This window comes from Spizellomyces punctatus (genome assembly GCF_000182565.1).
Source record: "Spizellomyces punctatus DAOM BR117 chromosome Unknown supercont1.2, whole genome shotgun sequence".
Lineage (NCBI taxonomy): Eukaryota > Fungi > Chytridiomycota > Chytridiomycetes > Spizellomycetales > Spizellomycetaceae > Spizellomyces > Spizellomyces punctatus.
In genome coordinates, this window is record NW_015971538.1 from 826,037 (window position 1) to 846,032 (window position 19,996).

The window sequence follows — 19,996 nt, forward strand, 5'->3', positions numbered from 1 at the left end:
CTGAATAAACTGAACAGTGGCATTATGGGAGACGGATGCGATGGGATTACGGAGAGGAGTCGATTTCTTTAGGGATCTGAATTCTGTATAGGCAGCACTGGCAGCTGTTGATGCTGAATCCTCGCTCACCCATCAGAGTTGAAAACGTTTGCAGACAAGAAGATTGTTGAAAATCGACGATTTCCATCCCAAAAATCCTCATTTGGACTGAGCGCGTTGAAATGTCGTCAGCCGAGCATGACGCGCATTTGCTCTTCGAGTCTGCGCATATAATTCCTTTCCTAACACAACTGTTCTCTACCATCCTACCTTGTAAAAAAGAACCCAATGCCACGCATCATTCCAGCAGCAATTGATATTCTACTCGTTGCCACATTATTGGCAGGCCTACGACGATCTGGGGATTTTGGTATGTCAAATGTGTTCTTCACCAAATTGGATGTGCATATCTACAGGAATTGACACAACTAGTGTTGGGCCGCACTTTACTCTCAATATAGAATTTGCTACAGAACATATTGGCTCCCCAGCACTCCGGTGGTTAGCCATGCAATTCCTTTTTCTGGGCGAACGTGTCCTAGATATTCTCCTAGTCCTGACGAGAAGATATCCAACGTATTTCCGTCCTCGTATCGCAACGCATCATCCCCTACCACTTCCACATGATTTGACAGCATATCCAGCGCATGTCGCGCAATCCTATGATCTCCCACTACCCCCGCACCCTATGTATATGCAGCAGGCTCAGGCACGAATCGCAGCAGCCGTGGTACGTAGGAGACAGAGTGTGCAAACTTGGGCTGCTGGTGGTTATCACGGCGTAAAGGGACAAATCGGACAGATGGTGCCTGTGGGACCTATGGGGGCGGGAATAAATGGGCACGGGGCTGTACCTGGAATGCCCGCAGGAAACGTGCAAAGGAAGGCGGCAGAACGATGACGGGAGGCTTGGCTGTAGTTTGGGTATTTTTTGGGGGGTAGATGTTTTCAGTTTTTCTTTGTTTGCGGAATCGCATCCGCTACTTGATTAAAGATGTGTTTACGATTCATGTACAATAATCTGATTATAAAATTCTGCATGGCGGTGGGCGGACGAGCGTAGATTTCAACAGTTCGATGGCCCATTGCATGCAATCAATATTCTTTCCCACTCTTTGCTTTCCGGTAATATTCTCGCAGCTTTCCAAACAGCTTCTGTCTCTCTGACGCGTACCTAGAAAACCTGTCCATTACTATTTGCTTCCGCACATAGATAGTCAAAGCAGCCTTAACTTACATTAGAGCGGACGTCACAAAAGCGCATGCCCCACCGAGGAGAATATGCAAAATCTTGCTCTTCCAGGTATCCCATCCGTATAACAAAGGAAATATATACGTCACAATCCACGACACAACCAGGGTCGCATATACTTTGCCATCACCCGGAATCATTTCCTTCACCGACAGTGATCGTTTCATGTCCGAGGGCTGTTCCCACTTCCTTGACTGCAAGTAAAACTCTCGTATGAAGTGCCAGCAGAAATATATCCGCATAATCATATTGGCGATATTCGCCACAACGAGTCCTCCAGGACCCATCGTGAAAAGGTTCATCGTGACGTAAGCCACGAGTGCGAATACCGCGGAGCACACCACAAGCCAGTAGCTTTGCTTTTTTATCGTATGGGAATCACCCACACCTTGGAGGAAGGCTTCTGTAATACCGTTTATGCCCATTACTGGGACATAAAGGCAGTAGATGGACAGGGCAAGAACGATATCTGGTGTGGAGGCTTTGGTGTTGCCGTACAAGATACTGATCAAGGTTCCACTGTAATTGGTAGCGAAAAAGACGAAGTAGGTGCCGAGACACAAGTGAAAGCGTATCAACGTTGATAAGAGATCTAAGGAAGTTGCGAGAGACTCTTTTCGGACGCCTATTTGTTGTTCAAGGGTTCGACAATTTGGGCTGATTCGCGCGCAATGAGAGACATCACTAACCAGTGGGATTGCTCAGTGTCCTAGAGAAAAACGCTCGAGCGGTTTCTTCCAATGGCTGGAAGACTATTCGTGCAATCAACGAGCCTGAAATTCCGAAGCCGCTTTCTTAGATGCGTCAATAGTATGCATCCCGCGCATAACGAAACTTACCCAGGTCGGACACCATCTTATACGCGCCCTTCTCGTCATTATTGCGACCCATCCACATGAGTAGGATCCTGTCCCCTTCTGTAAGGATATACTTGAGGGCTGATTGTGCAGTAAAGCTTCCTGCTACTGACAAAAGATACGGGTCCAAGTAGAATGATTCCGTTTTCCTAAACGTGATTTCAAGGCTCTAGCTCCGGCCTTTGGATACGTTCGAGGATGCACTGTGCGCCAGATTACCCATGCCCAGTTATTTCTCTGATTTTGCAGGGACGCAATAAATGCGATAGGCTAGCGGAGCTGGATTCAGTGCTATATGACAATCGTGACATCACGGATTGACGCTTTAAGGCGCGGACGTAACCAAGGATCAGAAAAGCTGCGTACGCCAATTGGCCCCATGCGTAGGCTTCGGCACCGCCCATTTTCAACCCAAAAATCGATGCAGACTTGAGCGACGTAATGGTCATGGTCAAAGCGAATGTCGTAACACAGCGCACTAACAGGGCCGTGCCTTCCACTTTTGCTCGAACATCATACAAGAATCTGCTTTGGCACAAGATGTACAGCGGTTCGCTTCCTAGCTCTACAATTGCAGCAAGAAGATAGACCCACAATGCACCCATTGGCCTCCCGTGCGTCGGTACTGTATAATGATAGCATAGAAACGCCGCGACGAGAAATACGCCGACCAATATAGGCAAGTAGGATAGGTTGATAAGTTTCTGTTGCTGCATTGCGTTCCCGCCCATATACTCCTCTGAGGGTTTAGGTACCGCATTACCAGTTTTCCTTTTTCGCAGGTTACCAACCAGACCATTTGCACTAACGTCCACTTCTCCCTTCGTAGACGGATCCGACACATTCGGAGAGTCGGCTTCCGTGGTCCGCAGCAGAGCCATTCTCAGATTTTCCCTCGACAAAAACAACACTGTGCCGGACAATAATTCCAAGTCCGAGGCAATCCCAACCGTTTGTATTGAGGAAACGCGTTGAACAAGATTGTTCAGTAGGAATGTGGCTGCTCTGGAGGAAAGCTGAAGCAAAAAGAGATATCCAGCGCCCTTTATGCTCGATGACAGTGCTCCACCGCTATCCTTGGTAGCCATCGCTGGCGCGTTATTTGCTGTCGCAGTCATATTCTCAAGATCTCATCATCTTCGTCCAATGGAACAGCTGCTGGCTGAGTGACGGACGCGTTCAAAACAACAATGGCGGGGAACCGGCAGTCTGGTAACGCTGACAGCAGCAAGGCGGCGGGAACGCTAGCGAGGGAACGCGACGGGTAGCCGATACACGCCCCCCCAGCCATCCACATCCATTCATCCATCCATCAAAGCCCTTCTATCGCATCCGCTCCTTCCATCCAGCATCCCCTCGACGATTGCATCGACTACCGACGAATACCATCCATCCATCCATTCTGACCACCCGTTTGATCTGAGCCGGCGATGAACCCCGAGGAAACGGATGAGAGCTTGTACCCCATCGCGGTCCTGATTGATGAGCTAAAACACGAAGATGTCACTTTGCGTCTCGGTGCTATGCGCCGTCTGAGCACAATTGCTCTTGCATTGGGCCCTGAACGTACGCGTGAAGAACTGATACCCTTCCTTGAAGGTGGGTAGACCTAGTAAACGCGCTGCCGTCTCCGCTCCCCACGCGTTGAGTTTGAAATTTGGATAGTGGGAGGAAGTGGGATGCGGAAGAAGTTGCAGCTGTTGTAATGTGAAGTGCATCTGCCTCAATACGGGAGGCTAACGTTCTTCCTGTTTGTAGACTCGATTGATGATGAGGACGAAGTGTTGTTGGCGTTGGCGGACGAGCTTGGAAACTTTGTTGATTACCTGGGCGGACCTCACTACGGACATCTGTTACTCCCAACTCTGGAGACTTTGGCCGCTGTGGAGGAAACCGTCGTGAGGGACAAGGTGGGAATGCGGATGAGGAGCAAACTCGCCAGCTTATGCAAACCGTAATAACCTCGTAATAGGCTGTGGAGTCAATTGCAAAGATTGGGGTAGTTCTTAGCCAGCAACAGATAGAAGAGCATTACATCCCTATGGTTAAAAGGTTGTCCATCGGAGATTGGTTCACAAGTCGGACGAGTGCGTGCGGATTGTACGCGCCTATATATAAACTCTCCACTCCCGCCACACAAGAAGAATTGCGGAGGTATCTTTCGGCGACAGTGCATCCAGTTCGATAGAATACCTGAATATGGCTAAAAAAATTGCATTACGTAGACTGTACGCGCAGCTCTGCCATGATGATACACCAATGGTCCGGCGAGCGGCTGGAACACATTTGGCGGTAAGGATTCCCTTCTGCTGTATCGGGCAGGCGAAAAATGGATATCGACGCTGAATCTCACCTGGATCCATCAGAAATTGACAAAACAAGTGTCCAAAGATAACGTATTGTCTGAAATGATTCCCCTTTTCAAAAACTTGGCCGCGGATGAGCAGGTATGACGTAAGCATTTGGTGTGGTAAAAATGGACTATCGACTGATCGCGCTTAAAGGACTCTGTTCGGCTTCTGACTGTGGAGAGCTTGATTGCAATTGCAGAAGTTCTGACACCCGATGAAAACAAAACCCAAATCCTTGATACCTTGCGTACCATGTGCACGGACAAATCCTGGAGAGTACGATATATGATCGCTGACAAATTTGTGCAGGTAATGGTTGCCCACGGTTGAATCGTATTACAGCTCTATACAAGAGAGCGACAGCCAAGGCTTAATCTATAATTCCATTTTAGCTGGCAAAAGCAGTTGGGGCGGATATTGTACGAGAGGAATTGATCACGGCTTTCGTGCATCTTCTGAAGGATGGGGAGGCTGAAGTTCGAACGGCCGCTGCAGGCCAGGTTCCAGGTGAGTCTGACCTGTGCATGCACTTACTCGTTTGGGACGACGCGGATGACCAGAATATCTGCGGTAGGCTTCAGCACGTTGATCGATCAGGACTCCGTATTGCGGGAGATTCTACCATGCGTGAAGGAACTCGTGACTGACACTTCTCAACATGTCCGCGCCGCTCTTGCTACCCAAATCAGCGGTCTTGCACCCTTCCTTGGAAAAGACAAGTGGGTGGCGTCTGGTCAAAGGTTTCAACTATTCTTTGAGGGTTGCGTTTAAACGTGAATCACAGCACCATCGAACACCTCCTCCCCTTATTCTTGCAATTACTAAAGGACGACGCACCGGAAGTCCGTCTGAACATCATTTCCAAGCTGGATCGCGTGAATGAAGGTTCGTCGAACGTGTGTGTTGGAGCAGAAACCCAGAGTATTAATAATGGACCAACGTAGTTATCGGCATTGATCTCTTGTCTCAGTCCCTTTTACCGGCCATCGTAGAGCTGGCAGAGGATAAGCAGTGGCGTGTGCGATTGGCTATTATTGAAAACATCCCCCTTCTGGCGAAACAGTTGGTAGGTCTCCTATCGTTATTCGAATCCAGTCCGAATGCTTCACTGACAAATGGGGTTTCCCTCTCAACAAAGGGCGTAGAATTCTTTGACGAAAAACTAGGAAATTTGTGCATGTCATGGCTCGGTGATTGCGTGTTTTCAATCCGTGAGGCTGCGACGATAAACCTGCGAAAGCTGACGGAGGTGTTCGGAGTGGAATGGGCGAAACAGACAATTATTCCCAAGATCCTCCAGATGGCTCAACATCAAAACTATCTTTATCGCATGACCACCGTTTTTGCGTTGACGGTAAGATGCAAACTTGATTTCATCACTTATACGGGTTCTGATTTCAGCCCTTTTCTTTAGACGTTAGCACACGCTTCCAACGGGGAGACTTTGAGAGAGTTCATCTTGCCTACCATTGGCAACTTGGCTAATGACCCTATCCCCAATATTCGATTCAATGTGGCGAAATCTCTTGAACAAATTATTCCCCTGGCGCGGAAAGCAAATCTTTCCACTGCGGTTAATGATCAGATCAAGCCTGCGTTGGCGAAACTTGCAGAGGACAGTGACGTTGATGTGAGGTATTTTGCCCAACGTGCGACGACAGCTGCGTGGTAAGGTCTAATAGCGAGCGGGACACGCAGCGTAAAAACATTAATGATTCTTTATTTCAGAGCGAATGACGATATCTCTCTAGTTGTATGGAGAGTCGTGATGTGTTAAGTCTATGGACAACCAATGAACGAAGTTCATCTGTACAGAATAAAAAATGAAAATCTACTAGTTCTGCCTAATCTATCTAAAATCGGTTCCCCTTTATCTACATTGAAGAGTGCCTTATCACCAGATGGGAATCTTCTCCGCAAAAACATACACCAGATCGTCCTCTCGAACTCGCAACGATGGCCTGGGATTCACAACCACATATTTTACCAGGTTGTTGCGCTCCACCGTCCTCCTGTACAATCCCAATGCCAACGTTCGATGATTTCGGAGCAGAGACCTGAACAAGGCACCGTAGCTCACACCCGTGAAGCGGCCATCGCTTGGGAGCGATATCTGAAACAGATTGCCGTGGACTTGTGATTTGTCATCGGGATCGTTTTCTGGATGTGAGGGTTGAGGCGCCCTAACATGGGCAAGGTAATTGAACCACGATGGTGCGCTATCGGAACGAAACAAGGTGGTAGGGTGGGCTTCCGCAGTGGTAGTATGTTGTGGTGGTGTATGGGTTCCGTTGAAGATGAAATGCTTATTGACAAGTTAGCGATTACAATTTTGATCAAAAGGCCCACAAGTAACTGGGTAAAGTATGCACGCCTTACCTTGAGAACATGGAGAAGATGGGGGTTATAATATGTCTGGCACAATAGAGAGGAAAACATGGCGTTGAAGAAAACGTGGCCGGCTACAAAGCACGGCATCAGGTTGTGCCCTAATTTGCAGGTCAGTCAGAATGTTCCGTCAGTTCTCTTCAAAATCAGATAGGAAACCGTACCATGTACACCATCGTTATAATATTTCTCCCCATGACCGATGAACTTGGCATTTTCTGCATGGATGAATTCTACCATTGTGAAAATGTGCCTTTCATCTACGACCGATGTCATTGCCTGCACATTCAAAACGGACAAGAGGGCTTGGGCATCAGCCGCACGGTCTGCCACACTAATATATGGTTTAGTACACTAGCCAAGCAAACTGTTAAAACTATCATGAACACGTACTTTGGTTGTTGAGGATTAGCCATGATGACGGCCCGCCAAGCTTTCTCCACTTTAGCCCTCTGCAAATCCTTTCTTAGCAGCGGTGTGCCAACAATATAATAGACCTCCGTGAAAGCAGCCAATTTTATCCATTGATCGGCAGCAGGCTCCTCGGCGCAGAGGATCACAATAGGCCGTAGATCCTTGTGACGGAAAGGGGCGATGAAAAATGCCAGATTTTGAGGGAAAGTAGGACTCAAACTGCATATTAGCACATGATCCACGACACTATCCGGGACCGAGACTGTGGTGGGTTCTGTCGGCGCAACATCGGATTCCTTAAATTTTCCGCGTGGTAGCGCACTGCTTAGAATTGACGCGGCCGATGGCGGTTCTTGTTCAACGCTAGCAGTCGGTCGGGCCTTTTGCCCGAAACTGATCAAATCATCCTTCGCAGACGCCGATAAAGACCCTGACGAGAAAGATTTGACTGGCGGAGATCGTGATGGGTTTTCAGTTCGATCATCGTAAAATGATGCTCCTTGTTCCTGATCGCCATCCATTTGTGATATTCCCATATCCACAGTCGCTTCCTTGCTCCAGCTTGTACCAACACCATTCCACAAAGATCCTACCGGTGTATCGGGTACGTCGTTTAGCACCACACCTTGAGTAGCAATGGTTTCGGCGACTGCACTTTGAGTGGTAATGATGTACGCAGTTTCTCCGCCCTTGATGATATAGTCTTGGGGATTCATCACAATCCACGGTTCAGAGTCATCTGTCTTAAACCCGACAGCAAACAAGACAGCAAAGTGGACCATATAGACTCTTTCAGCAACCTCAGGGAAGCTCATTCCAGCGAAGGCTGAAGAAAGAGTCACCGCGTAAATCTCCATTTCTGCCCCATCCGCAAACTCATCGACCCAGGCAGCCAACCGCTTCTTGCTTTTCAGCGCTTTCTTCACGGCGTCTGGGATGGATGTGGTAAGGAGGTAGAGGAGTGTGGAGAATCCCGGTGCCAAACAACTCTGTGCTAGCATTCCAAGTTTGAACTCATCAATGCACAGTATGTGATCCGCTGAAGATTGAATTTAGCTATGCTGAAGGTTATGAAGACAGGAAAGATCTCACGCACCTAAAATCTGAAAGTGGGTTTTGTTACCGGGCAATATGACTTGCGCAAAAATGTTGGCCTTTTTATGGAATTTTTTGATGGCCTGCACGCTAATGTGAGCACCTTGTTTTCACCAACAAACAGTGTTCATCGCGACTTACAAGGGCGGTCATTACTGTCTCGGCATCGTCCTCAACGGCGGGCTTATCCGACAACCGTGAAGCAAGTACAAAGCATGCTTTCGCAGTGGAAGCCTGTGCCTTTTCTAAAGACCTGAAAGACATCGGACTCCCTTTTACATACCGAACCCTACTCAAGTAGAGGGGATCGGCCTAAGGACAATGCATCGGTCAATAACAGCCGGCAATCATTGCACCATTATTGAACTCACGAGTAAGGCCTCCAATTCTTCGCTGGGTTCGTAGGGATTTAAAAGCACAACCTGCGTCGTCATCGTGGCTGCTCCATGATCCTAGATTCCAACTGGTGAGAACCCTCACGCAATTTGAAAAGTGCTTACAACAAGGATATGCCAACCTCGCAAAAGAATTCCCACAGGAAGTCGCGTAATGATGTGATCTCAAAATTACCCGCAATTAGGACATGTGAGCGGTTGGTGGACTTGTATGAACGGTCGTATTTCGATTTATTACGAATCAATGCTAGAAGGTCGGCAAGATTTGTGGGAATAAATATCGCCCCCACTATCATCACGTACTATAATGCGTTTCGTAAGTGCTTATTGCAAGCAAACACAGGCATTCGTCAAACTTACCATGATGACAATGCGACTAAATGGATTGTCTGGTATGATCTGAGTGCTCAACCCGGACGTTGAAGAGACTATACAACGTATTAATAAGAGGACCGACACACGTGAATGGTCGAAAGCCCATGGCTTTGAAATTCTTACCAGCGATTGTATAAAACACATCAAAAAAACTAAGATCATAATATTTCTGGAAATCCAGATGATATGATCGTTTAAGTTTCAGTACGGTATTCACATCCAATGCAAACTAACAGATTCCTGACCTGAATTATGTACAAACAAATATGAACCCAAGCAGTCACAGTGATTAAAGTATTGAAAATGGAGAGACCCAATCTCACGGCTTTCTGCGTGATCGGGGAGAAATTGAAGGCGACGTTTTTGCTATGGACGAAGCTATATCACTCTGAGAAGGTCCGTTATCACGGGACAGCACAGACTTACCTTGGCGTAAAGACCATCATAATGGATAAATGCATTCGCCAGAATCGTAAGGGGTAGAGGAACGCAAGAACCTGACTTGCATCAAGGTAATCTGACTTCGCGTCGTCCTTTTGAACGAACGCCCATATAACCGGCAACGTCGCCAAAAAGGACACCAGAGAGAACCATGAGACCAAGTCTGCCATTGGATCCAAAGATAAATAAACCCTCGGTAGCCATTGGGTCAGTATCGCACAAGCAAGCACCAAGTCTGCAACAAAGAGACCATCGGGCGGGGGTGCTGGTCGCTGTGGAGGAAGATTTGGGTTACCTCGCTTTGGAGCAATGATATAGGTTGTCATGTACACAAAGAGCAGAACGAATGCAACATTCAACGCGGCATCGAGAACATGCCACCTATCGGATACAAAATTTGAGAAGCTGCCAGAAGACGTTAGAGGTTTTGCAGCTTTACTAACCATCGGCCCAGGGTTGTATAGTCCAGATAGTATGCCCAGCGCTCCCGCGCCGAAGGCTGTCTGATTTTCTCCCCTACATTTCCTGTAATTCCCGTATCCAAGTAATGACAGTCATTGTCTTCATCTTCAGAGCTACTGTCACCCCTCTTGCGCGAGACGGGCCCGTCGTCGAAATTACGTCCAGGTCGTGCTCTTGCTGTGGGTTTTTTTAGCCATTTCTTCCCGGATGGTGACCAGACCGGATGAACTCCTTTGGTCTTGGGAGCAGGAGGCCGAGAAGACACACCTGCCGATGCGAGCAGTGGTTGACGTTCTGCCATGTCTTGCTGTAGGCGTCGTCAACGTGAAGAAGGGCAAGCAGGTATCTTTTTCAAGCCGATGGGTTAGGTAAACCAAAGATCGCTTATAGCCACGTGATTTGCGGTCAGGACGCCGTGCGTTTCAAGGATCATGTCCCTTATGCATGCCGTGAGGGAAGAAGGGTTACGACTTTTCGACTTTCTGGCGCGGATAAGGTGGCAAGACTTGCATGATAGTCTGGATGGCCGCGGCGACGATGTGCCAGACCCTGATCCGAAGGGCGATGAGGAGGGAGGTGAGGATGACGAGAGCGACGACGACCGGAGTGGGTCGTCCAGGCGCCGGAAGCGCCGGCACAAGAGGTCTCGGCTTCAGCGTGCTGGAGCGAAGGATCCGGTCGTCGATAGCACCGCCAAGGTTCAAGGTTGGCTTGCTCATGTAATCCAACCGGAAGGCCCAGGCGCTGCTCCTGGAGCGGAGGATCTTCCTCCCTTCGCGTCGTGATCGTTGGGGCCACCCGACTTTCCGTCCTCCAGGTAAGTATCGAGGTAAGTATGGTCTCTCCTTCCCGAAGAGGACGTGGTAGAAACTACACAGCGCAGTGGCCTAGCGGCTGGGCGAATCTGTGGGGCCACGCTGAGGGAAGCCGATAAGTCGCGCGATACGGTAGCAAGTTCACAGCGCAGTGGCCTAGCGGCTGGGCGAATCTGTGGCGCCGTACACCCGGTGTTATTCCCGAAGGACGTGGTAGAAACTACACAGCGCGGTGGCCTAGCGGCTGGGCGAATCTGTGGCGCCATGCATTGTACTTTTGGAAGCAGGCGACTCTCGGGAGCACTTTGGCCGTTGAGAGTTTTCTTTCAACGGTGGAGGTGTAATGCAGCTGTACCCGTCCCAAGCCGGGGGCTCGTTTCTCCATGAAATGGGAATGCAGAGGGCATCTTCAAGTGTGGTCTAACATGTTGGGTCTAAATGTGTATTATCGGAACCGAAACGCGAGACTTCCAAGCTTTTGCGTTTTCAATACATTTGGACTTGTTGCAGACGGTGCTTGTTATTCAAATGCCTTTTGTTTTAACGCCCTCTTCCAGACGCCTCGCAACGACCAAGAAATAGCAATTAAATGTGCTGAGGAATTGTCACAAATTTATATTGTCGAGTAGTTACATCACGTCCATCTAAATAGGGGCACTATGCAAACTCCTCGGTCGTTGGAACGGGAGTTATTTTCCATATCCTTTTGGCATAATCTTGAATGGATCTGCGCGATGTGTAACGTCAAAGAGACATCCAACGCGGTTCAAACGGTCAATTGCTAAATACCTATCAGAACTGAATTTCCCCATGCTTGCAGCAGCTGTGATGCACTTCTTGGCCCATGCAGACTTGTTCTTAAAAGCTGCATCGACGCGTTCCATCGCCTCCAAGTCTGTGTACGACCAATTAATACCCAATGATACTTGAAGTTACGCTTTAAAATCAATTCAATCTTACATGGTGTAAAGTCCTTGCTTAACAAATAGTAATCGGAGCGAAGGGTGCCTAAGATCACATTCGAATCGATAAGAGCTTCCTCCGCGGCCTTGTTACTAAAGTGCGAGCCTTACCGAGAAGAGGCTCAAATATGACCGAGTCCCCGTAGCGACCCGATTGAATGCTTTTGATGACACCTTGAAGCTTGGCATCCATTGCGACGTTGTGATACATTTGGTGATGCCGGATGTCCTCCACCTCAGCTGTCAGAGCGCCAAAGAAAAAAATGTTGTCCTTGCCAACTTCTTCGCCGATCTCAATGTTGGCTGAACAGGAGGAAAAGTCAGTATGCAATGGAGCCCCATAGCAATTCAATCATCAAATGTGCACCTCCATCAACCGTTCCCAGGATCAATCCTCCGTTTAGTACAAATTTCCTGCATGTTGGGAATTAGTCCGACTCGAAAACACAAGATGAAAGGAGTCCAGATTGCCCCGCGTTCCTTACATGTTAGATGTGCCCGAAGCTTCAGTTCCAGCTGTTGAGATATGCTGGGAAAGATCACTTGCCGGAATTAAGATCTCGGCAACAGAGACATTGTAGTTGGGGATAAAAATAAGCTTGAGGTATTCAGATGTCTGTGGGTCCGCATTCACAACATTCGCCACGCTGGTGATCAGCTTGATAATGAGCTTTGCAGTGTAGTAACCTGCGCTAACGAGTGAATGGGCAACTCTTTTGACAAATTACCATATCAGCGGAAATAACAATACTGACCTGGCGCAGCCTTGCCCGCAAAGATCACTTTTTGGAAGGACATGTGAGCGATGCTTCCATTGCCAAGCTACAGGCCATATCACATACCGACTCGCGGAACGACTTTTTCCAATTCCGCCTTGCTCATACTCTTCAGTTTCTCATACCGATGAATGACGCCAAAGATATTCATGTGCTGACGCTTATATTCGTGCAAACGCTTGCATTGCACGTCGAAAAGCGCATCAGGTGAGAGTGTCACACCGGTAACATCCTTGACATACTCTGCCAATCTGATTTTGTTCTTGTACTTGATGTCCATGAACCTGTTCTGAAAGCCCACGTCATCGGCAAATGCTTTGATTTTGTCCAATTGAGACAAATCCTTTAACCAAGCAGTTCCCCCCAACTTCTCGGAAATGAGGGTACTCAACCCAGGGTTTGCTTGGTGCAGCCACCTTCTCGGGGTAACACCATTGGTCACGTTGACAAATTTCTCTTTACCAAAGAACTCAACGAAGTCAGCGAATATTGTTGTCTTCACAAGTTCAGAATGAAGCTCAGCAACACCGTTAACGTGATGGCTTCCGATCGCTGCAAGGTGCGCCATCCTCACATACTGAGGGTGTCCTTCTTCAATGACAGACATGCGCCGCAGCCTGTCTCTGTCACCCGGGAACAACTTTTCCACACGTTGTAGGAAGTAGAGGTTGAGCTCAAAAATAATCATCATGTGACGAGGAAGTAAGTCTGAGATCAAGGGAACTGCCCATTTCTCCAGAGCTTCGGGCAAAACTGTGTGGTTGGTGTACGAATATGTGTGCGTCACTATATCCCATGCCTCGTCCCACGTAAGTCCCTCCTCGTCAATCAAAATTCGCTGCAGCTCGACAATGGAGAGGGTAGGATGCGTATCGTTCAATTGAATGGACACCTGCTGGGGGAATTCTGACCAAGGTCGGGATGTCTTCTTGAAACGCCGAATGATATCTTGCAACGTTGCGGAAACAAAGAAGTACTGCTGCTTGAGACGCAGGACTTTGCCGACCATATGGTTATCGTTCGGATACAAGACACTTGTAATGTTTTCGGCTGCCTTCTGCTCCTCCACACTCTTATCATAGTTGCCCTCGTTGAAGCTGACGTAGGGACGCGTTCAGTGTTTGCAACAAAGCTACAAGACTTACATGGCAGAAACATGAATGGGCTAACTGAGGATGGCTCACCTTGCAAAGTCAAACTCCTTCTTCGGCTTACTTGACCAGAGGCGGATGTTGATGCAATTCTTGGTTTGGAACCCAGGAATAGGATAATCATTTGCGACCGCGACAACCTTTTCGCCTCCCTCCCATCGATACCGTGTTTGTCCACTAACGTCTACATATTTTTCAACGTACCCGCGGAAGCGAACATCATACGAGACATCCAGACGTTGAATTTCCCACGGGTTTCCAAACGTGAGCCAGTAATCAGGGTACTCTGTTTGGTACCCATCCACCAGCTGCATTCATGCAATATGATCACTGTTAGTATCCAAGGAGTAAAAAGCATCTGAAATTCTCTCCACCTTCTGTTGAAAGATTCCGTATTCATATCTGATCCCGTATCCCCTGGAAATCGTCAATGAGCAAGAGACACACATTCGCTTTTAAATAAAACCGCAGTGCACACCATGCAGGATAATCCAGAGTGGCCAAAGAGTCCATAAAACAAGCGGCCAATCGCCCCAAGCCCCCATTGCCCAATGCTGCATCAACCTCTTCATCGACAAGATCCTCAATTGTGAATCCAATACCACCAATTGCGCGTTTATAGTGGTCCTTCAAATTCAAGTTCAACAAGGCATTATCAAGTGTTCGTCCGATCAGAAACTCGAGCGACATGTAATAGACGCGCTATTCATGGATGAGTTTGGTCCATGGGTAGTGGAGAGAGGGAACATCACAACAACAAACCTTCGGATCTTTCACACTATGGCAATGCTGTGTCGCATTCCATCTGTCAATTAAATGGTCACGCACACTGCGGAAGGACAATAATCAACATATATCTAAGAGGCGCCACCATTAAAATTATGCTGAGCAACATAGGCCTACCTGTGAGCGGTCGCTTGATATGCAGCAAATTGATCCATATTATAAGAGCTGCGGGCCAGGGTCTTTGTAGCATGACGTATAAAAGACTTCTGGATAGTTGCCTCATCGGTGCTCTCTTCTTTGCTAAACTCGTTCCAAATCTGCTCAGCCGCAGCCGGTGGAGCCCATGCGGGAGAATGACTCGGTCCAGTATGGCTTCTGCTTCTACTCATGATGAGATATGAGCACGTTCGGGTAGTTACAAAAGTTTGTTGATGAAAAAGATGCCCTGGAAAGACGGCTGGCTGCTGTGGCAGCTTCTATCGGGATGCATCACGTGATCATTGTCGCGTAATCAGTAACCGCGGGCTGCGCACCCAGAGATCATGATGATGATAAACAAAATGCAACGATTCTATCTAGCGCTTCGGTGGTTCTATTGTGACGCAAAATCTATGGGCCTCAAAGTCGAATGCCTTGCTACCATCCTCGTTAAAGTGAAACTTGTCGAAGCAATCGTCACACCACAAACACGGATCGCGATCGGCCCGCATGTCTTCAGTCGTCGCCCATCTAAAATAACGTTGGCATCTCTCCTACACGACATTAAACTTTTTCAAGCGAGACATACTCAGCTTTGTGGGAACCACAAATGTTACACAATTGATGAAACTGCAAAAGACGACTAGATGCAATCGTTTTCGGATATGCATGCAGTCGGCGATCGTCTTGCTCCGTGATCAATCTGGGAACGCGCTCTGAGATTCTTCCCAGATCTAGCGGTCTGAGCACTCTTCGTACTAACCTGACTTCCTTAAACACCATAATATGTTCGCAATTGCCTTGATGGACAAATAGGTAGGGTGTGTTCAACCTCAGTGTAAGGTCAATGAAGCGCCGTTCAGACATCACATCCGTCAAGTAAGGCCCAATTGACGGATGCCGGCCCTCCTCTTCCGCCCATTCAATGATTGGCCTATGTTGATTATGGTCAGTTACACGGAGCTGTTGCCACCCTTTGAAATTAGCCTGCACCTGCTATAATCGGCAGCCGACGGGTTGCGGGTGTCGATATAGAACACATTCTCAATGAAAAAGTAAGATGCCGATTGTTTCACTTGCAGATTGTCAATAGGAGGATCCCAATTGTCTAGTTGTAGGAAGTCCGTAGGGCAGTAGAATGTATTCCGTAATGCTGTCAGAGGTTGCGACCCGAGAACTTGTATTTCTGCCAATGCTTGATGTCTTCCTCTGCGCGGATGGCAGAAAACTACAGATATCACAATTTCATCTAATGCTATTTTCGTGGACTCTTCTTCTGGGTCGACCGGCTAATGCAATAAAACAGGCATATCAGATATACCATCTGCATCGTTGAGAAAATTGAAAACTAGTAAATTACATCGTCCGCCATTAGCTGCTCTAAAAATCCCAATCCATTTTGACTGGCATATTCATCAAATTCTTGGAATGCTGACGGTGTCTGCGCGAAATCTTCCGACTCGTCCGTGTCAACATCCTCCTGTCCATGGGAATCCAAAGGCGAAAGAGGAAATTCGAAAACTGGAGAGGGTCTCTCTTGAACACCAGCCCGATTATCGCCGTGAGCTTCCAGTTGTGTAGCCCTGCTCTTCAGCGCATCGTCGCGAAACTGAGTGATCTTAATCGCTTTTGAGGGTGTACCATACGCTTTCTTCTTCCACTCCAGCGAGGGTCCATCCATAGCCTATATAAACAAGCTCAGGAGAAACACCAGGCGAGGCGGTTCCTGTCTCTGAATCAGCCAGGCATCCCCATAGCAAGTGTAATTGGTGGTAATTTGGGGGTTGTTGCAGAGGGACTGTGCATGATGGCACGTGAGCTTGAGCACATCTGCTGTCAAGTGCACTGACGAAGTGTTCAACCTTGTCTTTCAACACATCGTGCATGGCATCTAGTAATGAACAATCGAAACTAATCTCACCCGCGAATGCTCTGGACGCGGCATTGAACCTAGTGGGTCTGAAAACGTCGGCCGGCAAGGACCACGAGACATTCGCATCGGATGCAACATTATGCGGTTATGATCTACCGACACTTCTGGAGAAGCTTGAAAGGGCACTAGCGGCAAATCGCGAGTCGCAAGCAAGTCTTCGAAATCAACTGCGACAGATAAAAGACGCCCAGGAAAGGAAAAGTGACCTTCTGGTAGTGGCGCTATCTTCGCCGATTTGGGGATCTACTTCTAAATTGTGTTGCCATCAGGAGCGCTTGGATAGGCCAGCGCCAGCGAAGCGAAGTGCTGCCAAGCGTGATGATATTCGAAAGAGAAGACAGAAGTATTCTACTATTTTTGTGGATCCCAACGATGGCTCGGTATGTTCCTTGTAAGGCATGTCCTTGTGGCAGTATTTTTTTAGTTCGTACATCTGATAGAGATTTGAAACAGACTCCCGATGATAACATGGATACAGAAAAAGAGAGGAACATGTTTGGAAATCTAAAAAGAGTTGATATCCTCTACAAAGTTCCTACATGTAAGACAGTGTTCGGTCTAGTTTATGTTGTGTTCTGGAAGTCAATCATGGATATGCGCGCGTAGGGTCTGGTGCAGAGAAACGGCTGTTGGAAGATTCTGTCGTGCGGCAGAATAAGATGAAATAGTATGTTGAATCTAATGCCGCAGGAGTGCAACCGACAATGCTCATATTACGAACAGCTTCAACCGACAAACAGGTAGAGTTGAGGTGGACCAAAAACGGCTCTCTGAAGAGATGGAAGATTTGGACTGGGAGATTATTGCTGGCTATGTATGATTTTGATGTTAACCGAAGCTACGCGGCTACTTACGACCGAGATGGAATAGGTTGGAACGCGTACGGCGAAAGACTGTCTGCGACAATGGACTGTCAATCAGCATCCTCTTATTGCCAAGAACAGGGTCTTCACTGAGGACGAGTTGGAGAAATTAGACCGAGCTGTTGCCAAATACAAAGGGCGGAACTGGGACGAGATCGCGGCCGAGGTTGGGGTATGTGCGGGGGACGGGCGAACCCTCATTTCCGGGCACACGCTTATTTGACACGTGCTAGAATGGAAGAGTAGCGATACAGTGTCTACGAGCATATCAGACCAGACTGAAACCACACCGTGGAGGGTATGCAAGCACTTATCCCCGTTCTGCTGGTGCACAAATTGGCGTCTTACGGCTTTTTCAGGGCATGGACAGACGAAGAAGATGCACAACTGCGGACGATTGTAGCAGAATTGAGAGTGCGTCCGTCAGATCACGGCTGCTGGACTCGTGTTGCTTCACGTATGGTGGGTCGCACTCGAAAGCAGTGCCGTCAACGATGGGAAAAGATTAGTGCGGCGAGAGTTGTCGGACCGTGGACCCAGGAAGAGGATGAGGTTAGGAGGCGCTGTACGATAGGCAACCCATGCGGTTTTCAGTAAAATCTCATGATACTATCGTATAAGCAATTGCTCAGGGCAGTGGCAACTCATAGTGGTAACGGACGAGGAAAATGGACAAAAGTGGCTGCCGAGGTTCCTACTCGAGAACCTACACAATGTCGTGAACGATATGAGCGGTGCTTAAAGCCTGATGTCAAACGTGGTCCATGGACTACTGAGGTACCACATAATTTAAATTGTTATGCTGAATGAGCATTTTGCTGAAGTCTGCGTCAGGAGTATGAACGTCTGAGGGTGCTAGCTATGGCGACTCTGGATCGAAGGAACTGGGCGCAGATGGCAGCCGCCCTTGGTCGTGCTGACAGTGAAGTAGGTCTTGAGTATCCAAGTAGTTGTTTGAACACTTGGCCGACAAATCATCCTGTAGGTGAAAAGTCGATATCGGATTCTGGAGAAGAAAGGGTATTTTAATGAACCGCCTGGAGAGGAGGCTCTCAAGTACCTGAAACTGGCTGAGAGTAAGGCAGCTGTCAAACGTGAGAGAGATGAGCTTGAGCAAGAGGTTCTGGCCAAACAGCGCCGTCTTGCGCCAAGTTCTGCAGTTATGGCGACCGACACCGACCAATTGCAACAGTGACGGGGTCATCATCTACGTGACATATCAACAGTTTCGCCGTGGTGCTACTCGTTGTCCGGAATGTATATAAGTAAGGGTCTAAATATGCTGTGGAGGCAGACTGTACGTTATGAACATGTTACTTGGGGATTTTCATATAGCATAGTGCTAGTGTATGTATATAACTGTCTATATATTTTTTACAATGGTATCGGAAAGAGTGAATTCTTCCATACTTTGAGGATACGAAGACGAAAGTTAACCGTTACACTCATGTTCATTGCGCCAATATTGTGACATAATCTATACATAGATTGAGATTGCAATGCTGCATGTGACTACAAAGAGAATGTTCAACTTACCCTCAAACCAGATTTTCCCGTCTGTAGGATCTGTGCATGCCTGGTGGCGATGTCGGATCATCAGATGGAGGCTTCTTACAGTATCACGGAGGACGTACCATAAGCATTTCGTCCATCTCTTCAGCAGTGAACGGCTCCCCTTCTGTCGTCATAAATTGACGTAACTCATCCGGGGTAAGATAGCCCTTACTGTCGGTATCCAATGCCTAGGCGATGCAAACGCCTTAGTCGTTACGTCTACTGTTAGGCATAAAGCGATCGCACACTACCAAAAATGCCCGGTACAGTTTCTTTTCAACAGGTGAGGATAGCATAAACCCTTAGGAACATTGTTTGCTAGAATGCAAAATTATTCTAGACCCACCTCCTCATCATCACGCAGCAAGTTGCTCGTCAACAATCGCAATGCAACTTTGGATAATTTATCAAACGTCACGTAACCAGCCCGTTCTTCTCCTTCCATCTTTCATAAACATTAGATCATAGCAATCTCACACAATCTTAAAAAGATCCACCATGTACCTCTGCTATCCACCCTCGAAGTTGCTCTTCGGATGGGTAGATGCCCAGAGATCGGATGATGGTGCCAACTTCCCTTGCTATTTCGTTGAAACATGAGGTGGTTAGTATATTGAAGTCAGAATCAGCAACCGTATAGCCAAAGAAGCATACAATCGCATGTTTGGTTCTCTGTCTGATCGAAGGTATCAAAAGCTAAAATCAAGTGTCAGGCAACCGTCTGTGTGGACCCCAGTGGTCGCAAATCGTGAATATTACCCTTTTTGATCCTTTTCAGCAAAGCTTGGCGAGTCTCATCTGGAATTACAGTTTCTGCTGTAGGTTTGAAGTCTGAATTACTCTTTGCGCTTTTGATCCTTTTAGGCATCTTGAACAAGGGTTAAACAACTACTCAGTACGGAGGTCGGGATTGTCGGGTAGCTAAGCAGTATTAGGTAAGCTCCCTTAA

General features: G+C 47.8%; 9 protein-coding genes across 11 annotated transcripts; 4 read left to right on the forward strand and 5 right to left on the reverse strand.

The window, feature by feature from the left end:
- The first annotated feature begins 225 nt into the window (after window positions 1-225).
- SPPG_01195 (uncharacterized protein) lies at window positions 226-1,165 on the forward strand. Its single transcript, XM_016749524.1, has 2 exons — window positions 226-409; window positions 501-1,165. Exons 1-2 carry the CDS (start codon window positions 328-330, stop codon window positions 938-940), a joined length of 522 nt encoding a protein of 173 aa, XP_016611776.1. The 5' UTR covers window positions 226-327; the 3' UTR covers window positions 941-1,165.
- On the reverse strand, window positions 953-3,310 carry SPPG_01196 (glycolipid translocation protein). The gene is made up of 5 exons (XM_016749525.1): window positions 2,368-3,310; window positions 2,131-2,297; window positions 1,981-2,064; window positions 1,277-1,916; window positions 953-1,213 (listed from the first exon to the last, which is right to left on the reverse strand). The coding sequence occupies exons 1-5, from the start codon at window positions 3,264-3,266 to the stop codon at window positions 1,135-1,137; spliced, it is 1,869 nt and encodes a 622-aa protein (XP_016611777.1). The 5' UTR covers window positions 3,267-3,310; the 3' UTR covers window positions 953-1,134.
- A 63-nt stretch (window positions 3,311-3,373) lies between these two features.
- On the forward strand, window positions 3,374-6,358 carry SPPG_01197 (protein phosphatase 2A structural subunit TPD3). The gene is made up of 13 exons (XM_016749526.1): window positions 3,374-3,747; window positions 3,907-4,058; window positions 4,121-4,302; window positions 4,374-4,440; window positions 4,515-4,595; window positions 4,653-4,808; window positions 4,892-5,006; window positions 5,074-5,218; window positions 5,284-5,384; window positions 5,444-5,565; window positions 5,638-5,853; window positions 5,914-6,167; window positions 6,228-6,358. Coding segments are annotated over exons 1-13 (1,761 nt in total). The 5' UTR covers window positions 3,374-3,578; the 3' UTR covers window positions 6,229-6,358.
- On the reverse strand, window positions 6,197-10,370 carry SPPG_01198 (uncharacterized protein; the record flags this gene model as incomplete). The annotated part of the gene is made up of 13 exons (XM_016749527.1): window positions 6,197-6,804; window positions 6,879-6,988; window positions 7,052-7,221; window positions 7,281-8,340; window positions 8,398-8,479; window positions 8,538-8,708; window positions 8,768-8,848; window positions 8,914-9,093; window positions 9,152-9,219; window positions 9,290-9,335; window positions 9,412-9,532; window positions 9,593-9,988; window positions 10,051-10,370. 13 exons carry the CDS (start codon window positions 10,368-10,370, stop codon window positions 6,394-6,396), a joined length of 3,216 nt encoding a protein of 1,071 aa, XP_016611779.1. The 3' UTR covers window positions 6,197-6,393.
- A 130-nt stretch (window positions 10,371-10,500) lies between these two features.
- Window positions 10,501-10,939, forward strand: SPPG_01199 (uncharacterized protein; the record flags this gene model as incomplete). Its single annotated transcript, XM_016749528.1, has 1 exon — window positions 10,501-10,939. One exon carries the CDS (start codon window positions 10,501-10,503, stop codon window positions 10,852-10,854), a length of 354 nt encoding a protein of 117 aa, XP_016611780.1. The 3' UTR covers window positions 10,855-10,939.
- A 535-nt stretch (window positions 10,940-11,474) lies between these two features.
- Window positions 11,475-14,945, reverse strand: SPPG_01200 (glycogen/starch/alpha-glucan phosphorylase). The gene is made up of 13 exons (XM_016749529.1): window positions 14,677-14,945; window positions 14,536-14,602; window positions 14,252-14,475; window positions 14,148-14,190; window positions 13,807-14,081; window positions 12,689-13,719; window positions 12,602-12,628; window positions 12,332-12,533; window positions 12,214-12,260; window positions 11,958-12,149; window positions 11,845-11,892; window positions 11,674-11,779; window positions 11,475-11,611 (listed from the first exon to the last, which is right to left on the reverse strand). Exons 1-13 carry the CDS (start codon window positions 14,886-14,888, stop codon window positions 11,542-11,544), a joined length of 2,544 nt encoding a protein of 847 aa, XP_016611781.1. The 5' UTR covers window positions 14,889-14,945; the 3' UTR covers window positions 11,475-11,541.
- Window positions 14,946-14,978: 33 nt separating this feature from the next.
- Window positions 14,979-16,551, reverse strand: SPPG_01201 (uncharacterized protein). The gene is made up of 5 exons (XM_016749530.1): window positions 16,058-16,551; window positions 15,691-15,986; window positions 15,461-15,631; window positions 15,287-15,400; window positions 14,979-15,228 (listed from the first exon to the last, which is right to left on the reverse strand). Exons 1-5 carry the CDS (start codon window positions 16,376-16,378, stop codon window positions 15,075-15,077), a joined length of 1,056 nt encoding a protein of 351 aa, XP_016611782.1. The 5' UTR covers window positions 16,379-16,551; the 3' UTR covers window positions 14,979-15,074.
- On the forward strand, window positions 16,466-18,909 carry SPPG_01202. Of its 3 annotated transcripts, none has more exons than XM_016749532.1 (11): window positions 16,466-16,842; window positions 16,900-17,026; window positions 17,084-17,171; window positions 17,237-17,297; window positions 17,354-17,444; window positions 17,501-17,665; window positions 17,727-17,791; window positions 17,853-18,045; window positions 18,115-18,270; window positions 18,328-18,420; window positions 18,479-18,909. In XM_016749532.1, exons 2-11 carry the CDS (start codon window positions 16,949-16,951, stop codon window positions 18,686-18,688), a joined length of 1,200 nt encoding a protein of 399 aa, XP_016611784.1. In that variant the 5' UTR covers window positions 16,466-16,842; window positions 16,900-16,948; the 3' UTR covers window positions 18,689-18,909. The 3 variants fall into 3 exon arrangements, with proteins under 3 accessions (XP_016611784.1, XP_016611783.1, XP_016611785.1); XM_016749531.1 differs by having other exon boundaries at window positions 16,900-17,021; XM_016749533.1 differs by having other exon boundaries at window positions 16,900-17,010.
- Window positions 18,813-19,931, reverse strand: SPPG_01203 (uncharacterized protein). Its single transcript, XM_016749534.1, has 8 exons — window positions 19,807-19,931; window positions 19,702-19,743; window positions 19,552-19,628; window positions 19,394-19,492; window positions 19,299-19,319; window positions 19,128-19,235; window positions 19,030-19,069; window positions 18,813-18,970 (listed from the first exon to the last, which is right to left on the reverse strand). Exons 1-8 carry the CDS (start codon window positions 19,913-19,915, stop codon window positions 18,945-18,947), a joined length of 522 nt encoding a protein of 173 aa, XP_016611786.1. The 5' UTR covers window positions 19,916-19,931; the 3' UTR covers window positions 18,813-18,944.
- Window positions 19,932-19,996: the final 65 nt, after the last annotated feature.